Raw genomic sequence first — 24,207 nt, 5'->3', positions numbered from 1 at the left:
AGTCTCTCACTTCCCTTTTTATTTCCTCTAAGACTTGCAAGAAGCAGCACCAGAGAGGGAACCCGCCCTCCTGCCCCTGGAAGGGGCCGACCCTCAACCCCCAACCCAGGACACAGTTGGCACCTCAGGCCCCTTTCCTTCTGAAAGGAGGGCTGTGTCTCTCTCACATTCGCACACACACAGACACATGCACGTGTGCATACTCATGGCACATGGGACCTTAGGGATAGCCTGTTTGCAGATCCCCCCAAGAGGCACCAGGAAGCAGACCCCTAGAAAGAGATAAGAGGCAGCTCCACATCCTGGTCTCCTCCAACCCAAGGAGGAAGAAGGCTCCACCCCTCTAGGACAGGGACTGTCTTCAGTCAATGGAGCGTTGCTTTGGGGGACCTTTTTGCAGGTTTTTTTTTTTTTTCCTTTCTGCAGTCTTTACAAAAATAGAACTTCTCTTGGTATTTATAAATCCACGGCCATGGCTCTATGTGCATGTTACAGGTAGAAAAGCCATATGAGGCACTCCTTTTGGTTGCTCAGGCCTTGATTGCCTGTCATGCAGGTCCCTTGGTCTCAGAAGTCTATGCAGTCACCTCAGAGCCACTAAGCACCTTCAGTGGGCCCATCCCATTGGCAGTGTACTCCTTCCGGAGCCGGGCACGGTAGTAGAAGAGGTAGGAAGGCAACAGGAATCCCAGGAGTGAGAATAGCAGGAGGCCCAGATTCACCTTTAGGGCAAGGAGAGAGAAACAGAGTCAAGTAGGTACTCATCTGCCCTTAGCCTCCCACAGGGAGGAGAAGGTGGCCATTTTCTCCAGGTCCTGAGCCAGAATAAATACAGCTAGTACGTATGATGTGTTGTCATTGTTCCACCAGTATCTCACTTAATGTTCAGCAGTTCTGCAAAGTGGCTGAGATGAGACCGCTCAAGCCTAACAAGTGGCAGGGCCTGGTGGGTGCCCACACCATATGGGCCTCTCTGGGTAGGTATGAGGAAGGCACAGCACTGTAGGAGTCTGGGCTGGTCAGGCTGCTCCAGAAATGGGGCCTTGTGGGCTCACCACTCTGACCTTTGCAGATGTTAACCAATGGTATCCCGTTCAGGGTGGCGAGACGAGGGTCTCAGACACTGTTCAAGGAGCTGGGAGGTACAGCCTGGCAGACAGAAGGCTTGGAAGGCCCAGGACACACGGGCTCTGACTCGGTTCACATCCCACTCTGCATTACTCACTTTGTGACTTTGGGCAAATAATGGCAGTGCTTACTGAGTGCCTCCTTCTCAGGGCTGTTGTGGCAAAGATGTAAGTTAAAAAAAAAAAGTATGCATCATGCTTAGCACATAACGAGTGCTCGGTAAACAGAAGCGGTTATTTCATCACAATTCTTGTGGGAGGAGGGTTTATGTGTGGGTGGCCCCACAGGGCAGATGCAAGATCAGCATCAGGGAGGCAGATGAGTTCAATGTAAGGAAAAGACTTTCTGACAGCAGCAGGGCTGCCTCATGCAGGAGTGGGTGCCCTACCACTGAGGGTATCTAAGCTAAGAGAGAAGAAGCCCCTTTCAGGGGTGCTGGAGACAGGATCCCACACTAGGTAGAACTGGACTGGACCAATGGTACCTGAACACAGGCCCAAGAGTCAGGACTGGCCACTTCACAAAGTACCTGGAGTTTATTAAATACAGACTCCTAGGAGGCCAGGCACTGTGGCGCACGCCTGTAACCCCAGCACTCTGGGAGGCCAAGGTGAGATCATTTGAGGCCAGGAGTTTAAGACCAGCCTGGGTAACATGGCAAGACCCTGTTTATCTCTACACAATTTTTAAAAAAAAATTAGCCAGGTGTGGTAGCCATCACCTGTGGTTCCAGCTACTCAGAAGGCTGAGGCTGGAGGATCGCTTTAGCCCAGGAGTCGGAGGCTGCAGTGAGCTGTGATTGTACCACTGCACTCCAGACTGGGCAACAGAGCGAGACACCATCTCTATAAAAAATAACAATAAATTAAAAACAAAAACAGACTCCTAGGGTCAGGCTGAGATATCCTGATTCAGGGGGCTGGGGAATTACACTCTGTGAGGGGTTCTAAAAGGCAGACAACTTGGGAACCTGCAGATTAAAGACCTCTGAGGTGCCTCTGGCTGAGATGAGTGAGGGATGGCACCACATACAAGGCCCTACCCCTGCCCCCAGGAGAGTGGCTCCTGCTCCCCCCATGCCAACCCTTGCTCTCACCCAGAAGGGCTCTCCTTTCAGGGGTCCCACCATCGCCATGAAAAGTGGCTGCTGAAGCAAGGCGAACACGGCACTGATGAGGGACTGCAGGCCTGTCAGCGTCCCAAAGTGGTTGGATGGGAACCTGTCCACGAGATGGGGAGCATCAGGGGTGTGTGGTCCTCTCCAGCCCAGGCCGGCACCTCTCCTATCCCCTCCCCACCATGATCCCCGTTGGCCAGGCAGGGTGGTGCTTGAGCGTTCAAGCTCTTTGCATGGGTTCTTTGGTCCCCAGCCTTGAGGGTAAATGCTGCAACTTCGGGGCCACTGAGCTGGGTTCTGACACCTCCTGGATGTGTGATATTAGCAAATGGCTCAACTTTCCTGAGCCCCACTCCTCCACTAATAACAGGGATGGCACTGACCTCGCAGGACTGTCCACTGTATTCTGTCAACAAATGTTTAGCTGAGAACCTACTATGTGCCAGGCACTGTTCTAGGTGCTGGAGATATCGCGATCAAGCAAGCCAACAGATTCCTGCCGTCGAGGAGGTGGCATTCCCATGGAGCAGGTGGCAGTGAGACAATAAGCAAGAGAAATGCAGAGTGTTAGACAGTGACAAATGCTAAGGAGAAAAGCGGAGCAGAGAAGGGGGCAGTAGGGAGGTTGCAGTTGTACATAGGACAGCCAAGGGAGGCCTCACTGAGAAGAGGACAGTCAGGGAAAGACCTGAAGGACAGAAGGTGAGACTGGGCACCTTGCAGATATCTGGAGAAGAATGTTCTAGAAACAGGGAGTAGTACATGCAAAGATGCCAAACAGAGAACACACTAGAGACTTCCAGAGCGCTAGGAAGCCACTGTGGCTGTGGCAGAGTGAGCAAGGGAGGAGGGGGAGCTAGAGAGGAGTGAAGTGCTGAGGCCAGAGCTTGCAGGGCTTTTTAGGCCATAGTAAAGCCTTTGGCTTTTACTCTGAGACAGATGAGATGGGAGGCCACAGGGTGATGTGAAGAGACTTATGTCCTGACAGGTGACTGCAGCCCCTGTGTTAAAAATAGACTGAGGCGGGGGGGCCAGGGCAGATGTGGGAGACTAAAGGCTGCCACAATAATCCAGGCTAGAGATGTTGGTGGCTAGGACTGGAGAGGCAGCAGTGGAGGTGACAAGAGGGGTCAGCTTTGGGGTATGTGGGAGCTGCTGCTGGCTGCACCGAGGATGGAGTGAACGTGGAGGGTGGGGGAAGCGAAGAATGAAGGAAACTCCAGGGTTCTGGCTTGAGCAGATGAAGGGAAGAGAACTGCCCTCTGCCGAGACCGCTGCAGTGAGGCTGAACTCAGGAAGTGATGGTCCAGGATCCTGCCTACTGCCTACACCAACGGAGCACGTGATAATGGTTCTGATTTTGTCATCATTATTGTAATGTCCTGTTACTCCATCACATACACAGGGGAGAGGCCCTCAGCAGCCGGCAGGGGAAACCAGAAAAGACAGGCAAGTGGGGACTGTCCAACATGTCCCCAACATGAAGAGGAAAATTATAAGGCAAATGGCTGCCCTTAGGAAATTTCTTCAGGGTGGGCATGGAGGGGAGGCCACTCTGGGGGCCGTTTCAAACAGCAGACTTAGGACTAAAGTGTCATCAAGCCAGGTATTTCAGCTTCCTCTAAGGGAAGACTCCAACAGGGGGAGTCAATTACAGCGGGATAGGCTGCCTTTAAGGAAGTGAGCTCCCTGCCATCAGAGGGGCTCAGAGAGGGGCGCATTAGGGGATGCCTGGGGCCCTTCCAGCCCTGCCCTGGGGTACTCTGATCACAGTTGCAAAGCTCAGGAAGGCGTTTCAGCCGAACAGACTCACACTGCAGCATAGAGACTCCCACAGGCCGAGTGGAAGAAACCTCGAACAATGGTGTGCAGAACAAAGGTCACAAACTAAAGGCAAAAAGAGAGAGTGAAGAGGTTAGGAGAGTGTGTGGAGGCTGGAGGAAGGAGGGGTAGGGCGAAGAAGCCAACTGGGCCTCAATTCCTACCCCCTCGCCAACCCAATCTACTAGAAACACTTCCTGGAGAACCCGGAAAATAGATCCAGATCAGAAGACCAGAACTGCGCTTCCTGAAAAGCAGGTGCTGGGTGGACCATCCCTTTGGAGGAGTCTCGGGAGGCAGGGAGAGGGAAGGATGGAGGTGGGTACCTGGAGGTGTAAGTTGTTGATGAGGCAGGTGACGCCAAAACCCACAAGCAGCAGGTTGGTCAGGGTGAAGGCGTTGATGGCATTGGTGAGCTTTTGGATCTTGCAGTAGCGTGGTCTGATGGATTTGGTAGCAACCCCGTCCCTGAGGAGAACGGGAAGTCACTGGCTGCTGCCTCTACATTCCCAGGACTCCCTGGTTCTTGGCCTGGCCCCTCCCCCTTCGGATGTGCTTTCGATGTCAGGCAAGCAGAAAACATAGAAATTCATGTTTCTATGGGAAACCCATAGAAACCCATGTTTTCTAGCTCCATGTTTCTCAAAGTTTTGCTCCCCTACCCAATGACACAAGCATCAAAGTGGATGCTTTCTTCACATGCAGATTCACAGGCCTCATCTCAGCCCCCGGAATCTCAGCAGGGAGATCTGCAGATCTGCATTTGGACAAACACCCCCCACGAAGTGATTCTCATGCACACTTGAAGGTTTGAGAACCAAGCATGGGAAGGAAGGTGGAAAGTGGGAAGCTCTCGCACCATCTCTCATCGTCTCTCATCAGAAGTCCTCAGGAAGCTGTCCCTGCCCTGGACAAAAGCAGATGCCCTCCTGGGGACAGCAGCTTGGTCCGACTGTCCAGCGCTTCCTCTCGCTGGCACAAACAAGGGCTCTGAGGCCAGCCCAGGAGACAGGTCAGTAGGCTGGGGTGAGGGCAGGCGGTCCATGTGTCCTGGACAGAAGGACCCTGCTAGAGGACCCTCGCCATGAGGAGCAGAGGGTAGAGGAGGAAGGCTCAGTGCCAGGGCCAGGCTCTGCTGGCAGGGAGGGAAGCCACTGGATTTCCTTCTCTCCCAGTCTCTTTCTCCCACCCTCTCAGGATAAACAGGGACTGTTTGGATGAACACAAAAAGAGCAAAAGCAGTCACAGAATCTGGGTTCAAGACTCCATGGTGAACTCCAGCTACTCGGGAGGCTGAGGCAGGAGAATCGCTTGAACCTGGGAGGCAGAGGTTGCAGTGAGCTGAGATCCTGCCACTGCACTCCAGCCTGGGTGACAGAGCAAGACTCTGTCTCAAAAACAAAACAAAACCCTCAATGGTGGTCTCCAGCCAACAAGATGGCCCCCAAGGATCCTGCCTCCTGGTATCCCCTGTTTTGTGCGGTCTCCTTCCACAGTATATCAGGGTTATTCTGTGCCTATAATAGAATGTAACAGAATGTTACATTATGTAATGTTAATGTAATGACTTAAATGGGCAACCCTGTACCTCGGTTTCCTCATCCGCAAAATGGAGATATTAATGTACCTACCTCAGAGAGGTGTTGTAGGACTAAACAAGGCAAGGTGCCGAGCGGTGCACAGTCAGCACGCTGCATTAGCTATTCTTATTATTAAGCAAGCCAGGTCCCTTCCTAGCCTCGGTTTCCTCATTTGTAAAATGGGGAGGTACCTCTGCTCTCTTAGGGTTCTTAGGAGAAAGAAATGAGCTGCTGGATGTAAACGTGCAGAGAAAATGAAGACCGCTGCCTGACCACTTGCTGTCACCATCCCTGTACGGGCCGGTCACCTGGCATCTCCGAGGACAGTGCCCTGAGTTGGGGCGTCCACGCAGTCCTTGATCCGCCAATCCATGATGTAGCCAATGAGGGGGCAGGTGAGAAGGCACAACAGCTGCATGGCCCCGAAGATGGAGGAGTAGAACCCAACTGGGCAGGATGGGAAGGGCAGTGGGGTCAGAAACTGGCACTCAGTGGACACCATCACCCCTTCCAGCAGAGGCCAGAGAGCACCAAAATAGCCTTCCTCTGAACCCAGACTCTTACATCCCCCAAATGCCCAGGGTTACCTGGGTGGGTCCAGGCCTAGAGGAGTCCCGCCCCCTGAGAAGCGGGTTGCAGCAGGGTGGGCGTGGGCCAGGGCCCTGCTTTCATCGCCCTACCTGTCTCTGCCACCTTTTGTTGCTGCTGTTCATTCATCTCTGTGGATAGGGAAAGGTACGGTGAGGGGAGCTCAGCCAGGGTGACCCTCCTGTGCCCCCAATCCCCAGGGGCCTCAGCGGTGCCTCACCATGCTCCTGGCCTCCAGTCACAAGGTACTCCAGCATCTTGTTCATGGCAGCCATGTAGAAGATGATCCGCAGCTGGGTCATGCCCATGGTGAGGAGGCTCCACAGGAAAATGGGGGAGCAGAGGCTCTTGCGGAAGGGGACGGACCCTGGGGAGACAGCAGGGGGCGCCCCTGAGCCCCAGACCTTCCACTGCCCTCTGATTGTCCCAGCTCATGCAGTTCTTGAGGGGAGTGACACTATGTGACTTTGGAGAGGGACTGGTTTCTTCAAAGACGGGAAAGTTCAGATTCACTTGCCTGCAGGCTCCTGCTCAGCTCAGAACATTTTTAGGTGCCCTCTGGATGTATGTCCTATGCTTTGTGTGGTAAAAATGACTCAGTTGAGCACCATGGCTCAAGCCTGTAATCCCAACACTTTGGGAGGCAGAGGTAGGAGGATCACTTAGCCCAGGAGTTCAAGACCAGCCTAGTGGTCAACATAGCGAGATCCTATCTCTAAAATTAAAAAAAAAAAAAAAAAAAGTATATATATAATTAGCCAGGCATGGTGGTGCACACCTGTATTCCCAGCTACTCAGGAGGCTGAGGCAGGAGGATCGCTTGAGCCCAGGAGGTCAAGGCTGCAGTGAGCTATGATTGTACCACTGCACTCCAGCCTAGGCAACAGCAAGACCCTGTCTATTTTTACAAAAAACAAAACTGGCAGGGCACGGTGGCTCACACCTGTAATCTCAAAACTTTGGGAGGCTGAGGTAGGAGGATCATGAGGTCAGGAGTTTGAGACCAGCCTGGCCAACATGGTAAAACCTCATCTCTACTAAAGATACAGAAATTAGCCGGGTGTGGTGGTGCACGCCTGTAGTCCCAGCTATTTGGGAGGCTGAGGCAGGAGAATTGCTTGAACCCAGGAGGTGGAAGTTGGAGTGAGCCAAGATTGTGTGCCTAGGCAACAGAGCGAGGCTTCATTTCAAAAAAAAAAAAAAAAACAGAAACAAAAAAAACTCTGAAGCACTCACTATGGACTACATACTTGACATTTATTATCCCATTTAATCAATCTTACAACAACCCTGTCTTTATCACATTTCACTGATGAGGAAACTGCAGCTCAGGAAGTTAAATGACTTGCCCAAGCTCACAGGGTGGGAAGCAGCAGGTCAGCCTAACTCCAGCTCATGCCCTTAGCCATGCCGCCCTCTGAGAATCGGCTCTGGGGGTAACCACCGTCAAACTGCACACCGTTTTGCACTTTACAGAGAGCTTCCACATCCATGGTGTCATTCAGTCATCACAACTAACTTTAGAGTTTGTGGGGTGCTTTTAGTGCTAGTATAAGAGGTAAGGAAATCAAGAGCAAGGTTAAGTGATCTACCCAAGCCACACAGCCTATAACTGGAGAGCAGGACTCAAACCCCTCAACTGACTCCAAGGAGCTCCTTCCACTTATGGAACTGGCAGTCCTGGGATTTTCATGTCCCTCCTGAGCAGCAGCCCAGGCAGGTTGCAGCTCCTCCTGTGACCAGCAGGGGGCAAAAGCCAGCCAGGTGTGGAGGACCCCTGCCAGGAGGCTCGTGGGCCTACCTGCACCTGATGCAATAAGCTCAGAGGTTGCAAGGGGCCCTGAGGAGACCAGCTACCCGACAGGCCCAGAGACCAATCCCCCTTGTACTCCATGGGTACAAGGAGCTCCTCCCTCCCCCATCCCAGGAAACCAGCAGGGTAACCCTGAATCTGAACTGCCCAGAGTTAGTTGAGCTTTGATTTGCCCATCCGTAAATGGAGAGCACGCCCCACCTACATCATGGGATGTTGTAAGGACTGAAGAGGGGCGCGAATAAATACTCAAGCCTGAGGGCTCCCTGAATATGAGGACCCACCGTCCCTGTTCCCCAAGGCCGGCACCTTGACCAGCCACTCACTCTCAGGAGGGTTTTCTGAGGTGCCGGGAACATCCTGGGACGACATGAAGGCATCTGACCCGTCCTCCAGGCTGGGGGCCTTCTGGCTCAGCCTCTGGCCCACGGTGGTCACATGGGTGTAGAAGCGGTCGCCTGTCACCTTGTGGTCCAGGGCCAGCCCACTCAGCTTGATCTTCTTCCTGCAGGCAGTCAGGCCAGAGTGTAGGGAACCAGTCACACAGAGCCCACCTTCAACAGCCTAGTGCTCGGCCGCCGTCCCAGCGGTGTCCAGCACCCCCTTACCCGGCACTGACGTGCTTGCAAGCTCCCTAATGCAGAGCTCCTGGTTTGTTGCTCAGAGCTTGGCTCAGGGACTAGCTTAGCACAGATGCCAAGTAAATGAAGAGTGGATCAGCTGTTTTTCACTTGGGCTGTTCCTATGGCGGAGGCGGCATTAAGACCTCAGACTCCAGAGTCAGACAGCCTGTGTCCAACCTAAGATTCACCCTCCTTTGAATGGCATGACCTTTGGAAAGTCACTTTGTTCCCTGCACTTTTGTTATTAATGGAGTTAATACCGAATCTACATCATACAGCTGTTTGAGGATGGGATAGGGGCTAAGTACAGTGCCTGGCATAACTGTCAGCTCTGTAATGTCACCTTATGTGCTTGGTGGGGAACATCACCTCTTGCCTCGGCTGCACTGATAGGGGGCTGGAAAAAGTTGGTGTTCAGGTGGCCCCACAAAAGGCAGAGTGCTGGATTCTTTTATGTCCCTCTTTTTGGAACCACATGGCATCAAGTGCTATTACTGAGGTACCTCCTACTCTGATCTCCAAACCCAGAAAGGATGAAAACAATATTTTGTTGTTACTTTTTTTTTTTTTTTTGAGATGGAGGTTTTGCTCTTGTTGCCCACGCTGGAGTGCAATGGTGTGATCTCAGCTCACTGCAACCTCAGCCTCTAGGGTTTAAGCGATTCTCCTGCCTCAGCCTCCCGACTAGCTGGGATTACAGGCATGCACCACCACGCCCAGCTAATTTTGTATTTTTAGTAGAGATGGTATTTCTCCATGTTGGTCAGGCTAGTCTAGAACTTCCCACCTCAGGTGATCCGCCCTCCTTGGCCTCCCAAAGTGCTGGGATTACAGGCATCAGCCACCGCAACTGGCCTATTACTTTTAATGGCAAAAACCATAATTACTTTTGCACTCACATAAATAGTTACCATAGGCTGGGCATGGTGGCTCACACCTGTAATCCCAGCACTTTGGGAGGCCGAGCCAGGCAGATCACTTGAGGCCAGGAGTTCAAGACCAGCCTGGCCAACATGGTGAAACCCTGTCTCTACTAAAAAATACAAAAATTAGCCAGGTGTGGTGGCGCGTGCCTGTAATCCTAGCTATTCAGGAGGCTGAAGCAGGAGAATCACTTTAACTCAGGAGACAGAAGTTGCAGTTCACTGAGATCACACCACTGCACTCCAGCCTGGGTGACAGAGTGAGACTCTGTCAAATAAATAAATAAATAAATAATTAGTTACCATGTTTTGACCACCTGTTATGTACCAACTCTATCACTTAAAAACACCCATGGGAGGCTGGGCACAGTGGCTCACGCCTGTAATCTGGCACTTTGGGAGGCCAAGTGGGGAGGATCACTTAAGTCCAGGAGTTCAAAACCATCCTGGGTAACACAGTAAGCCCCGTCTCTACAAAAAATTACAAAACTAACTGGGCATGGTGGTATGTGCCTGTAACCCCAGCACCTCGGGAGGCAGAGGGAGAGGTTCGCTTGAGCCCAGCAGTTTGAGGCTGCAGTGAACCAGAACCAAGACACTGCCCTCCAGCCTGAGTGAGAGAGCAAGACACTGCCTCTAAAAAGACAGACAAAAGCGACCTGTGGGTAGGTAGGAACAGGCTTACAGTACAGATGAGAAAGCAGAGCTTGGAGGGCTCAAGCGATTTGCCAAGCAGAAGTCCAAGTTGAGGTCTCTCTGAATCCCAAGTTAATTCCATCTATCATATCACCACACCCCTGACCACCCTCTCTGCCCCAGGGAGAGTCTCCGCCCACTCCAGCCACTCACGTGTAATTGACTTCCTCAGGGGCAGGAAAGGCTTCGACGGGCCAGTTGAGGGCGCAGTTCAGAAAGATAAGGCAGGCCAGGCCAGACCAGGTAAACATGATGACCACGAAGGCCACACCGGCATCGTAGATCAGCTGTGAGAGGAGGGGGCAGGCCCGTGGGGGAGACTGCCTGGCCCCAGACCCCACCAAGGTAGATCCCAGGCCTCAGAGGCCTTAAAGAAGGTCTCTTCTCCCCTTGTCCTTGTGCCCAATTTGCAGATGAGGAAACCAAGACCAGAAGTTTAGAGTCAGACTCAGAAGACCCATCATTCCTCTTTCTTTTTCACTTGAGCTCCCCTAGAGAGCTATGAAGTAGTCTCCACAAAGCCTGAAGCTGCTGGCCACTGGCTCAAAATGTCTCTGAAATTTCCATTATCTTAAAAAGATACATATATTTTTGCCTAGGACTCCACAAACATTCATGTTCATGTTCACACAAAAATGTCCACTTCATAGTATGTACAAAGGAAACTTAGAACTCTAGGTTTACTGGGCCTCACTGTGTTTATCCTGCCCCTTCCTGGCACGTTCCCCGGGGGAAAAGGCAAACCCAGACTGCTCATGCTCAGCCTTATCTCACCTTTCCCAGGTGCTCCCAGTGCAACCACTGGGGGTCGGGGAGAGGGAGATGCAAGTGCTCTGCCTAAGGGCTCTCAACCCCAGGGCAGGTAAGTTCTCATTTGAATGAGATTCTGTGCAAATGCGTCAGCCCCTCTTATGGAAGAAGCTGGTGCACAGAGAAGACCTTCTGTTTTCTCCTCCTCCCCATGCCATGTGAACAGGATGACTAATGTCTGCTCTCCCCTTAGGCTCCTGCTCAAACCTTTTTCTCTGCAGTCTTGGACCTTGGGGCTTCTTCCTCGCTAGGGGCAGGACAGAGCTTCAAAGCGCCACACACCCAAATGTGTGGAGGTAAGATCTGGCTCCTCAAACACTACTTCAGTTGAAAAGAAGGGAGAACTGCCCACCCTCCATGCCTGCCCACCAGAACAACTGATGGCCCCCTACCCATGCGCTCTCTCAAACTCCTTTGGAGACACTGAGCAGAAGTACCTTCTTTGGTACTCTTTGTAAAGTGCAAAACGGTATGCAGTTTGGTACTGCCCACAGTGGAGGTTGAGGAGCATGGCATGGCTCAGTCAAAGGGTGCTTTGATATTTGACAGAGGAAATAGGGGCCCCCATTTGCACTGAGCTAAAACTTTGGTCTCCTGGCTTCCAGGGACACCAGGTTGACCTGTCCAGGATCCAGCCTGGCATAAACTCACTTTGTGACCTTGGACCAAACCACCCAGCCTCTCTGGAAGGTGTGGAAAAATGTGGCCCCAAAGGCTGAATAAAGCCAGCGAATCAGGGACCTTGAATGCGTGTGAAGGGGCTAGACTTGATTCTGTAGGTGAAGCTAAACCACTGAAGGTTTTTCCGCAGTGTGTGAGCCAGTTCCCCATCTGGGATCCTTCTGGAAGTCATGTGAGTGACAGATTACAAAGAAAAAGAATCAGAGGCAGGGAGACCAGCTGAGAAAGCTTGTCTTGGCCCAGGAGAGACGGGGAAGGCCTGCACTGGGATGATGACAGAGAAAGGAGAGCACAGAAGTCAGACCCGTGGGTCAGCACTAGCTGCTGCTCACTCAGCCCCACCCAGTTCTTGTGTCAAGACAAAAAGAAAACCCAGGTGGCCTCACTGGCCCCCCAAGCAGCTCCATACCTTGATTCCTGGGAATGTGATGGCAGAAGAAGCATAAGAGCCAATCATGAGGGCCATTAACGTGGAGCGCAGGTTCCCAAACATGTTGGGCAACTGAGGGGGGAAAGCAGCACCCATGAGGTGGGGACACCCTGACCCTCGCCCAGCGTTCCCAGCCCTGCTCCATACAACAGCCCCGGGAGACGCAGCAGCAAAGCCCCAAGGCAAAACAAACAGAAAAATCAATGTGGGAAACTGTACTCTGCCCCCTGCCTACACACTCACAGTGCACTTTAGCTTCAAAAAGGCTCCCAGACACCCCTCAGAGAGACACTGTGTTAATTTTGTTTAATCCCAGATTTCCCAAGTTTGTTACGTAACACCTCTGAACAACGCATGGAATAGGTGCTTAAGAAACACTGATCTGGGCTGGGCGCAGTGGCTCACGCGTATAATCCCAGCGCTTCGGGAAGCTGGCGGGAAGCCTGAGGTCAGGAGTTCAAGATCAGCCTGGACAACATGGTGAAACCTCATCTCTACCAAAAACACAAAAATTAGCTGGGCATGGTGGCAGGCACCTGTAATCCCAGCTACACGGGAGGCTGAGGCAGGAGAATCGCTTGAACCTGGGAGGTGGAGGTTGCAGTGAGCTGAGATCACTCCACTGCCCTCTAGCCTGGGTGACACAGGGACACTATGTCCCCACCCACCAAAAAAAAGAAAAGAAAAGAAAGAAACAGTGATCTTATCCAACCCATTTTACATGAGAAAATTGACACCCAGGGAGGAAAAGTGTACTCAAGTTCACAGAGCACATTAATGGCTTTCTCCCCATTGTTAGACTGTCCCAGCCCTAACCCAAGGCTGTGACCATGGCTGTGTCCCGGTAATAGGCGGTGCCTCTTAACCCTCTCGGTTGGCATCCCAGCCCAGTTTCTGCTTAATCAGGACAAATCACGTCCTGGGAAGTGAGGGTGGAAGTAAGGGAGGGAATGGAGGCAGGGCAGACCAAGTCTCCAGAGGAGGTGGCTCTGACGCACAGCAGGGTCAGAACCCCCACCAGGAGAGAATTTAATTGATCATGTGTTCCGCTCACCTGCCTCAGCCAAGCCCTCAGGGCAGGGGAAGGCAAAGTCAGGATGCCCTTCGCACACACCCTCCTCTGGCCCCACCATCCTCCCCGAGTCACTAGATCCCACAGCTGAGAAGGACCTTAGGATTCGTACAAAGCCTAAACCCATTCCACAGAGGGGGAAACTGAGACTCTGAAGGGAGGCCTCAATAGCTCTGGTAAAGAAGGCGTTTAGGCCGGGCGCGGGAGCTCACGTCTGTAATCCCAGCACTTTGGGAGGCCGAGGTAGGTGGATTGCCTGAGCTCAGGAGTTCGCAACCAGCCTGAGCAACACGGTGAAACCCCGTCTCTACTAAAATACAAAAAAATTAGCCAGGCGTGGCGGCGTACGCCTGTAGTCTCAGCTACTTGGGAGGCTGAGGCAGGAGAATTGCTTGAACCTGGGAGGCGGAGGTTGCAGTGAGCCGAGATCGCGCCACAGAACTGCAGCCTGGGCGACACAGCGAGAGTGCGTCTCAAAAAAAAAAAAAAAAAAAAGTGTTTAAACACAGAAGATAACTAAATTCTCCTTCCCCCTCCTACCGAAGTGGCTGGCTCAGGAAAAACCTCTACCCACTCAGGCAGAGGTTTTCCTGCACCCTGCATCTGTGAGGCACCGCTGCCAAGGACGCCAGGGAAGGGTGCCAGGCCTGGAGAGGGCAGGGCCCTCTCCCCTCCAAGGGGCCACAAACGCTGTCTCCGCCCGGTACCGTGGGTAGAGCGAGGCCGGCCGGATAACCCCGGGCTGGCAGCCTTGCAGCCCGCGTGGCAACAGCAGCTGGGCCCGCAGGACGCAGCACCATACGTGCTGGTCCAAGTCTAGGCCAAGCGCAGCGGCCCAGGGGGCGGGGCCGGCCGGAGGGAGCGGGGAGCGGCTGAGGGGCGGCGCCGGCGCCGGACCCTGCCATTGGCTGGAGGTTACAGGAGGCGGGGATATAGCGGGAAGGAGCCGCTGGTCAAGCCCCACCCGGCAGCCACGGAGGGTCTGAGGCCAAGCCCCAGAGAGAAGGGATTTAGGGCCCTGGGCCAAGTTGCACAGCAGGGAGAAGGGGCTGCGCTGAGGGGCGGGGAGAAAGGGATCCGCTTCCTTCCTTGAGAGTTGTGAAATGCTCCCGGTTGGAATTAAAGGCGGCTGCTGGGGCGAGGTGAAATTCAGCCAAAACCACCCGGTCAGGCAGCCCTTCTCAGAGAGAAACAGTCCAAGCCAGCCCAGCCAGGACCCTTCCCCTCCACCCTCCCGACACTCCTAAGCCTTTAACGCGTGTACACACTCACATAAATAAACACACTTAGAACAACACACATACACAACTCACCACATGTAATAATAGGTCAAGCCACGTGCACGATGAAGTGTCGACAGTTTCATATGGTTCAAGCTGGTACACTCACAAACACACCTACCAACTCATGGCTTTTACAGGGACAGGGTCACACACCCACTCTCCCACGGCATGGCAAGCATGCACACGCTGTCTCAAGCTGCTCGCTCCCCCTCACGATCATTACCCAGTTTTATTTTCTTCCCAGCACCTATGACTACTGACATAATTTATTAGTTTACTTGTTTATTCGGTTGTCTGTGCCCCTCACCCCCAAAAGGTAACCTCCAGCGGGGAGGATGACGTGGTCAGTCCTGACAGTGCTGTAATCCAGGACCTAGAACAGAGCTCCATAGACATTCATGGGCTCTGTACACACAAACACACACATTAACATACAGCCTGACACACAGCCTCATCCACACACGCACAGCCTCACACCTGCTCTTTGCAGCCACCCTGCAGTTTCTCCACACATCCACCTGATCTAGTGATCTGCGTCCACAGGCCCCTCCCCCAGCCCACTCACTCTGCCCTCACCCCACTCGGGGGAATTCTGCCGCCAGGCCAGGCCTGTAACACTCACCGTGAGTGAAGTGAACGTTAGGCAGATGCCACCAAAGCCATTCAGGGACAGCGCCAGGAATATCAATGGAGACAGAACTGGAAAGGGTTGAAAGCGGCAGATGAGGGCATTTGGGGAGCTGTGGGAAGCCAAGGGCAGGAGCTGGGGTAAACATCCACCTTCATCCCACCCATTCTTTTCTTGTGGAGCCACAAGAGGACAGACAGCTCACCTTCCACGTCCCGGGAGGCCAGGGCCATGAGGGTGCAGGACGCAGCGAAGCAGGCACTGTGGAGACACAGGGAAGGGCAAGGGGTTGGCCTGTGAGCGCCTCCCCTCCCCTTCCCCTGCAGCATGGTCTCTGTCCTCCAGTTCCCCATAGCCCAGCCACCTCACCTGCCAACCAGCCGCACGGGTCGAGGGCCAAAGCGGTCCATGAGGATCCCCAATGGCAGGGTGGTGGCACTGAGCACAAAGGAACCGATGGTGAAGCCCAGGTTGAGCATCTCATCCTGCCGGTCACAGCCCGGCCACCTGCGCTGCTCTTCCTGGGTGCTGTTGGTGCTGTTCTCAGCTGAGGAGGGGAAAGGGAGGGCTCAGCACATGACAACAGGAACAGCTGGGCACAGGAGACAGCAGCCTGCAGTCAGGGGACCTGCTTTCGAATCCCATGCCAGGTGCCTTTAGGGGTACCCTAGAGTCACATCTCCTCTGACGGGGCTGCTCCAGAAATGGCAGCAGTTAGTACCTGACCCTGGGAGAGTCTTGCACACACACGGCCTGAGGCTTCAACTAGCTCAAATGAAATACTGGACATAAAAGTATTTACCAAGTTGTAATATGCACTCAGCGTCCAAGCTTAGGGGGCTGTGGACCCCCAACAAGAAGTGCCCCCATATCTAAAGGCAAAGGCAGTGAGTGGTGCTCTAATGGCTATAACAAGAATTCATTAAAATGGCCAGGCGCAGTAGTGCATGCCTGTAATCCCACCACTTTGGGAGGCTGAGACAGGCAGAGATCGCTTGAGCCTACAAGTTTGAGACCAGCCTGGGCAACACGGTAAAACCCCATCTCTAAATACAAAAAAAAAAAAAGACATTTAGAAAGAATTCACTAAAACTTAGAGGACGCTTTCCCGATAAATGATAGTCTGAAAAAGAATTACTAATACTTACTGAGCACTTAACTGTGTTCCAGGCACTGTTCTAAACATAACAGCCCCATGAGTCAGTTAATACAGTTATCCCATTCCCCAGGTGATAGCTGAGGTACAGAACGAGGACCAGTCACTGCCCTCCAGTCCCCTCTAAAAGTCCACCTGGAGGACTTGTCCTTAACGGTAAACCGCCAACTCGGAGTTGTGACAAGCTAAGGAGAAAAGCTAGTGATAGGAGATAAAGGGTTGCTTCGCTTTGCTCAGTGCTCAGTGAGACATGAGATGGCTGCCCCAGGCCTCCAATTTGTCACTTGGCAGCATTGCCAAGGGCAAACTCTGGGTACACCTGGGGCAGGCAGACAGACCAGGGTCTGAATTCCCACCACCAGCCTTACTAGCTGTGCCCCTTGACCCAGTAACTTCCTCCTTGTCTGTAAACTGGACCAAAGAATGCCTAACCCATGACCTGGTTAGGAGGATTCAACTGGAGACAGTAAACAAAGAGCTTTGCACAGTGCCTGGCCCAGAGAAAGTGCTCCTGAAGGATCTGACGAAGGGGTAGCTGACCCTCCTGGTGGGTCATGTGGTAAGCACGTACTCTAGGAGCTGGGCATCCACACTGCATGAGACAGGAAGTTCTCAGCTCTAGAGTGACAGGCGCTGCTAAAAGAACAAACCAGGCCAGGTGCAGCAGCTCACACCTGTAATCCCAGGACCTTGGGAGGCCAAGGTGGGTGCATCTCTTGAGCCCAGGAGTTCAAGACCAGCCTGAGCAACACTGGGAAACCTTGTCTTTACAAAACGTATTTTAAAAATTAGCCGAGCATGGTGATGCATGTCTGTAGTTCCAGCTACCCGGGAGGCTGAGGTGGGAGGATTGCTTGAGCCCGGGAGGTCAAGGCTGCAGTGAGCCGTGATCACACCATTGCACTCCAGCCTGGGTGACAGAGCAAGGCCCTGTCTCAAAAAAAAAAAAAAAAAAAAAAAAGAAGAAAAAGAAAACAAAAAAACCAACAAGGGGAAAAGGGGATGTGACAATGCCTGGATACAAGGGGGTGGTATAGAACATCTGCCCTCAGTGGTGAAAACAACCTGACTTTACGTATCCAAAGGGCGTGCAGGCGGCAGAAGAGTAAGGGTAAAGGGATCTGTGTGTTAACATAAGGAAGAACACAAAGGCCTGGCAGATCCTGAGTGCTGACCAACCAGGGAAGGAACCGTCCTGGGCAACAGAGAGTCTTCTTTAGTACCAGCTGCCAAGGAGGTGGGGAAAGTGCTCAGACACCTCCAGGAAGCACTTAGGGGGTTGGACCACACAGCCTTTGGGTATCAGGCTAGCCCTATAATTTAGTGATCTTTGTGATCACTGTTCATTTCTCTACAGGCGTTGTTTTTTTTTTTTTTGAGACAGAGTCTCACTCTGTCACCCAGACTGGAGTGCAATGGTGCAATTACAGCTCATTGCGCCTTTGACTTCCAAGCTCACTGTAGCCTTGACCTCCCGAGCTCAAGTGATACCCCCACCTCAGCCTCCCGAGTAGGTGTGTCTACAGGTGCACGCCACCACATCTGGCTAGTTTTTGTATTTTTTCTAGAGACGGGGTTTCGACATGTTGCCCAGGCTGGTCTCGAACTCCTGGGCCCAAGTGATCTGCCTGCCTGGGCCTCCCAAAGTGCTGGGATTAGAGACATGAGCAACTGTGCCCGGCCTCTCTACAGGTTTATCTGCATTGGTTTATTCACTCTACACCCACTCACTAGATATTTACTATACACCAGCACTGTGTTGGGACAATGTGTAAAGCAAGAAGAAATGCAAAAATGATTTAGACCAGAAGCTGCACACGGGTGACCAGCAATGGCCCCCACTCATGTTTTGCTTGGTTGGCAATGTTGATCCATCCTTATGGTGTTGTAAATTATAATTGGGTGCCAGTTTAAATTCAGGAGTTATCACATAAAAATCCAGATTTTTGGCTTCTCTTTAAAAAGTCAGAAGATCTGGGCATGACTGTAGCTGAGTGGAGGCCATCCTTTTTGCCAGGGCTTGCCTTCTCAAGGTCATACCCGTCCTCACCTCTCTTTTAATTCCCATACATTTGCTATCCTACACCTGCCCTGCTTTACCCAATTATTTGCAAATGCCTGGCCCCAACTGGCATTTTTATTTGCAGTCCCTGAATTAGACACTGTTCCTGCTCCTAAGTGTTTGATAATCAAATGACAATTTCCCTCACAAACAATCCCACTAGCATGCAAATTAACACCTACTTTGTGCTAGTGTTTTCTATAGAGAATCCCATTTAAACCTTGCAACAACCCTAAAAGGTGAGTACAATGGTCCCCATTTTATAAACGGTAAAAGATCCAAGATGCAAAGCAATTCAGTTACCCAGCTTTTAACAGGCAGGCTCAGATTCAAAGTCAAGATAATCTCCAAAGTCAACAGTTTTCCACTGCACCTAAGGGCCTCTGTGTTACATGGGCCAGTTTGCTTAGTAAGTTTCTCAAGTACACGTCAGTGCCAGAAAGGACACGTGCTCTTCCACTAAAGGAGAATCCAGTCCCATGAACTGCTAATGACTTAGTGTCAATTCATACATTCATTCCTGTTTTATGGATCAGCCTTTTATGAGTTTCACCAATGAGTTCATTCATAAGGCTTGATCACTCTGAGTAGTTGGATAAAATCCAGATTCTGAACTAAGAGGGGAACCAGCCCAAGATGCCAAGACCTCTTAGAGCTGTGTCCATGTTAATGACAACAGAAAAGGTCTTCGGCGGGGCCGGGCGCGGTGGCTCAAGCCTGTAATCCCAGCACTTTGGGAGGCCGAGGCGGGCGGATCACAAGGTCAGGAGATCGAGACCATCCTGGCTAACACGGTGAAACCCCATCTCTACTAAAAAAATACAAAAAAAAAATTAGCTGGACGTGGCGGCGGGCACCTGTAGTCCCAGCTACTCGGGAGGCTGAGGCAGGAGAATGGTGTAAACTCGGGAGGCGGAGCTTACAATGAGCTGAGATCACACCACTGCACTCCAGCCTGGGCGACAGAGTGAGACCTCCATCTCAAAAAAAAAAACAAAAGGTCTTTGGTATCAACCCCCCACCCCAACATTTACAGACAAATAAAGCAAAGCATAGGATGGGATTCGAAGCCAGGGAAAGCAGTGTTTCCTAATATGTGGTATGCACAGCATGTAGGCACTCAAGATGGGTTCAGGAAGTAACATGGAGCAGTTTTTAAGGTTTCATAGTTAATTGTTATTTGAATGTTTATTTAAAACATACATTGGCCAGGCGCAGTGGCTCACACCTGTAATCCCAGCACTTTGGGAAGCCAAGGCAGGTGGATCACTTGCGATCAGGAGTTCAAGACCCACCTGGCCAACATGGTGAAACCGTCTCTACTAAAAATATAAAAATTAGCTGGGTGTGATGGTGGGTGCTTGTAATCCCAGCTACTCCAGAGGCTGAGGCAGGAGAATCACTTGAACCTGGGAGGCAGAGGTTCCAGTGAGCTGAGATCACATCACTGCACTCCAGCCTGGGCTACAGAGAGAGACTCCATCTAAAAAAACTAACTAACAAAAAAAATAAAATAAAATAACAAAATAACATAAAATAAATAAAATAACATAAAAAATAAAATAACAAAATAAAATAAAAAACAATGTATATATGTACATATATATGTATGAGAAACATATATGTATATGTATAACTTGTGGGGGTGGGTAACAGCTAACTCAATATTCCAAGAATATTACACTTTAGAATGAAGCTATTTTTTTTAAGTAGACTGATTCAAAAGGAATTATTAGTAAATAACAGTAGCTATGGCACATAGAAATGGTAAAATCATGAAGGTGAACTGCAAATGACTAGGTCTAGGAAACAATGGAAAATGGGATGGTTGTGAAGCATCTGGAGTCTGGAAGAGCTGGGTTCAAATTCTAATTCCACTAGCTGTGCTGCAGAAACTCTCTGAGGCTCCATTATTTCATCTGGGAAATGGGGACAGTGGTCTCAACTACCTGAGAGGCTGGCTCTGAGAACTGTCACACATACACGCACAGCGAACACTCACAAAATGATCCCATTTTCTTTGTCTCCCTGCTTACCGTTCCTTTCCTAACCCCATGATGCTTCCCTTTCCTGCCTCAGACAAGGTCACATTCAGCAAAAACACCTTAGGGGTTGGGTGGTGGTTCATGCCTATAATCCCAGCACTTTGGGAGGCCGAGACAGGAGGATCGCTTGAGTCCAAGAGTTTGAGACTAACCCTGCCAACATAGTGAGACCCCATCTATACAAAAAATAAAAACATTAGCTGAGCATAGTGGTGCACACCTGTAGTCTCTGCTACTCCAGAGGCTGAGGTGGGAGGATCACTTGAACCTGGGAGGTGGAGGCCGCAATGAGCTGAGACCACACCATTGCACTCCAGCTTAGGTGACAAAGTGATATCCTGTCTCAAAAAATAATAATAAATTAATCAAATAAAATTTAAAAATTAGCCAGGTGTGGTGGTGTGCACCTGTAGTCCAAGCTACTCAGGAGGCTGAGGTGGGAGGATTGCTTGAGCCTGGGAGGTCAAGGTTGCAGTGAGCATTGATCATGCCACTGCACTCCAGCCTGGTGACCGAGTGAGGCCATGTCTCAAAAACAAACAAATGACAACAACAAAATCTTAGGATTGGGCTCTCGCTGGTCTCTTGTCTATGGCTGGATTCCCCCAGGACAGCCCTGGACCATTGGAGGTCGGGAACATCCACACTATTCCCATGAGTCCCAGTAGAAAAGTTCTGGAGTCCAGTGTGAAACTGAATCTTTACTCCACCCTTTATTTACTAGCTGTGTGACCTCGCACAAGTTACTTAGCATCTCTGAGCTTCAGGTTTCTCTTCTGTAAAATGGGGTTAATAATAAAAATATCTGTATCACAGATTTGTAGTGAGTACTAAATATCTAACTAACAAATAGTAAATGCCTAAAGAACTTTAGCAATTGTTTTATTTGGGCACTTATGCTGGATATAGTTTGTGATAAATTGAACTGCCTCTGCCTAAATTCTGAGAAACAGAGGCTCTGTTAGCTGTAATACCCTTATAGGCAGGTCAGAGGATGCGGCCAGGTAACCCCAAAGCCGATACTAGTGAATGCTTCAGTGAGTTCCAGGCCAGGCACAGTGCCTCACATCTGTAATCCCAGCACTTTGGGAGGCTGAGGTGAGAAGATCACTTGAGCCCAGGAGTTCAAGACCAGCCCTGACAACATAGTGAGAACCTGTCTCTACAGAAAAATAAAAATAAAGAATTAGCCGAGGCTGGGCGTAGAGGCTCATGCCTATAATCCCAGCACTTTAGGAGGCCAAGACAGGTGGATCACTTGAGGCCAGGAGTTCAAGACCAGCCTGGGCAACATGATGAAATCCCATCTCTACCAAAAATACAAAAAAATTAGCCAGGCGTGGTGACACAGGCCTGTAATCCCAGCTACTCGGGAGGTTGAGGCAGGAGAATCACTTGAAACTGAGAGGCGGAGGTTACAGTGAGCAGTGATTGCGCTGCTGCACTCCAGCCTGGGTGACGAAGCAAGACTGTCTCAAAAAATAAAAATAAAAAATAAAAAATTAGCCGTGCATGGTGGTACATGCCTGTGGTCCCAGCTACTTAGGGGGATGAGACCTAAGGATCACTTGTATCCAGGAGGCCGAAGATGCACTGAGCCGTGTTTGTACCACTGGACTCCAGCCTGGGTAAGAGAACAAGATCCCATCTCTAAAATAATAATAATTGTAATAATAATAATGAGTTCCTCATTTGTTGGACTCTTTATATTTTTGTTAAATGACATCATTTGATCCTTACATCACTGTTCTTTGGGAGAAAGGTTGATAATTGTCCAGTTTGTTTTATAGACTCGGAAAGAATGGAGATCCAAAGAAGATAAGCTCATATGCAAATAACAGCAAAGCCAGGTCCAGAAGGTAGTAACAATCCCATCTGTAGTCTGAAATGTTATCTGCTTCCTCTCATTTCATTTCACAGCGCTATAAGGTAGGGATTATTGGCCCCATTTTACCATATGGGGTAATTGAGGTATTAAGAAAATTAAGTGCCGGTGCGGTGGCTCATGCCTGTAATCCCAGCACTTTAGGAGGTCAAGGAAGTTGGATTACCTGACGTCAGGAGGTCGAGACCAGCCTGACCAATATGGTGAAACACCATTTCTACTAAAATTACGAAAATTAGCCAGGCGTGGTGGTATGCACCTGTAGTCCCAGCTACTCGGGAGTCTGAGGCAGGAGAATCGCTTGAACCTGGGAGGCGGAGGTTGCAGTGGGGTGAGATCGCACCACTACACTCCAGCCTGGGCAACAGAGCGAGATAAGAAAAGAAAGAAAGAAAGAAAGAAAAAGAAAATTAAGTAACTGGCTTCAATCACCCAAGAGCACATAGCGGAGTTGGAAGCCTGCCTCTTGCCACACACTATGGCAACATTGATTCCTGGTCTATGTTCTTGGGACACTATAGAGGAAGACTGACACCCAAAGTGAACAAAGTTCCAAGAAGCAGAAAGCAGACACTTTTGATCATGCAGCATGACTGAGGCCGATCAGGGAACAGCACCCGCAGTCAGCCCGACAGCCTCAAGGATTTAGGCTGGGGTCCCTTGAAGGGAAGAGAGGCAGGTAGAGATAGGCATGTTGTACCCTACTTTGCAAGAATGGACAAATAAGTCCTGGAAAATTTAAAAAATTAGCCAGGTATGGAAGCACACATCTGTAATCCTAGCTACTCAGGAGGCTGAGATGAGAAGATCACATGAGTACAGAAGTTCGAGGCTGCAGCAATGATCGCACCACTGCACTCTTGCCTGGCTGACAGAGTGAGACCCCATCTCAAAAAGAAAACAAAACAAAAAAAAAACAAATAAATTCTGAGAAAAGGACTGGGCACAGTGGCTCCCACCTGTAATCCCAGCACTTTGGGAGGTAGAGGCGGATGGATCACTTGAGGCCGGGAGTTTCAGAAAAGCCTGGCCAACAGGTGAAACTGCATCTTTACTAAAAATACAAAAATTAGCCAAGCATAGTGGTACATGCCTGTAATACCAGCTACTCAGGAGTCTGAGGCAGGAGAACTGCTTGAACCCAGCAGGCAGAGGTTGCACTGAGGAAGCCATTGCACTCCAGCCTGGGTGACAGAGACTCTGTCGAAAGAGAAGAGAAGAGAGAAGAGAGAAGAGAGAAGACAGAAGAGAGAAGAGAAGAGAAATTAATTCTGAGAAAAAGAGAGGAATTCACTGTGGTCACCTCTAGTAATCCCTAAGAGCCAGACTTAGAAGCATACCCACTTCTGGGCAATTTACAACACCCGGTAGATATCTCACACTATATACAAAATCAACTCAAAATGGATCAAGGATCTAACTATAATAGTTAAAACTACCAAACTCTACGAAAACACAGGCCGGGTGTGGTGGCTCACACCTGTAATCCCAGCACTTTGGGAGGCCAAGGCAGGTGGATCACGAGGTCAGGAGATTGAGACCATCCTGGTCAGTATGGTGAAACCCTGTCTCTACTAAAAATACAAAAATTAGCCGGGCGTGGTGATGGGCGCCTGTAGTCCCAGCTACTCAGGAGGCTGAGGCAGAAGAATTGCTTGAATCCAGGAGGCAGAGGCTGCAGTGAGCCAAGATTACGCCACTACACTCCAGCCTGGGCGACAGAGCGAGATTCCATCTCAAAAAAAAAAAAAAGAGAAAGAAAGAAAACACAGGCCGGGCGCCGTGGCTCACGCCTGTAATCCCAGCACTTTGGGAGGCCGAGACGGGCGGATCACAAGGTCAGGAGATCGAGACCATCCTGGCTAA

The 24,207-nt window shown here is 50.8% G+C and overlaps 1 protein-coding gene across 2 annotated transcripts in view; it reads right to left on the bottom strand.

The window, feature by feature from the left end:
- The window catches only part of SLC43A1 (solute carrier family 43 (amino acid system L transporter), member 1), a 30,117-nt gene continuing 5,910 nt past the window's right edge, over window positions 1-24,207 (bottom strand). For both annotated transcript variants that reach the window (XM_011998687.1, XM_011998686.1), the window contains exons 3-15: window positions 15,563-15,740; window positions 15,399-15,454; window positions 15,188-15,264; window positions 12,190-12,282; window positions 10,443-10,576; window positions 8,374-8,552; window positions 6,455-6,601; window positions 6,327-6,365; window positions 5,955-6,093; window positions 4,393-4,534; window positions 4,059-4,132; window positions 2,225-2,348; window positions 1-722 (exon numbers count right to left, since the gene is read on the bottom strand). In XM_011998687.1, coding sequence (XP_011854077.1) covers window positions 576-722; window positions 2,225-2,348; window positions 4,059-4,132; window positions 4,393-4,534; window positions 5,955-6,093; window positions 6,327-6,365; window positions 6,455-6,601; window positions 8,374-8,552; window positions 10,443-10,576; window positions 12,190-12,282; window positions 15,188-15,264; window positions 15,399-15,454; window positions 15,563-15,740 — 1,529 coding nt within the window. In that variant the 3' untranslated portion in view covers window positions 1-575. The remainder of the gene's footprint in view (window positions 723-2,224; window positions 2,349-4,058; window positions 4,133-4,392; window positions 4,535-5,954; window positions 6,094-6,326; window positions 6,366-6,454; window positions 6,602-8,373; window positions 8,553-10,442; window positions 10,577-12,189; window positions 12,283-15,187; window positions 15,265-15,398; window positions 15,455-15,562; window positions 15,741-24,207) is intronic.

This window comes from Mandrillus leucophaeus, unplaced genomic scaffold (assembly GCF_000951045.1).
Source record: "Mandrillus leucophaeus isolate KB7577 unplaced genomic scaffold, Mleu.le_1.0 Scaffold578, whole genome shotgun sequence".
In the NCBI taxonomy this organism is placed as follows: Eukaryota; Metazoa; Chordata; class Mammalia; order Primates; family Cercopithecidae; genus Mandrillus; species Mandrillus leucophaeus.
Note: the sequence above shows the minus strand (reverse complement) of the source record. Positions and strands in the feature narration are given on the sequence as shown.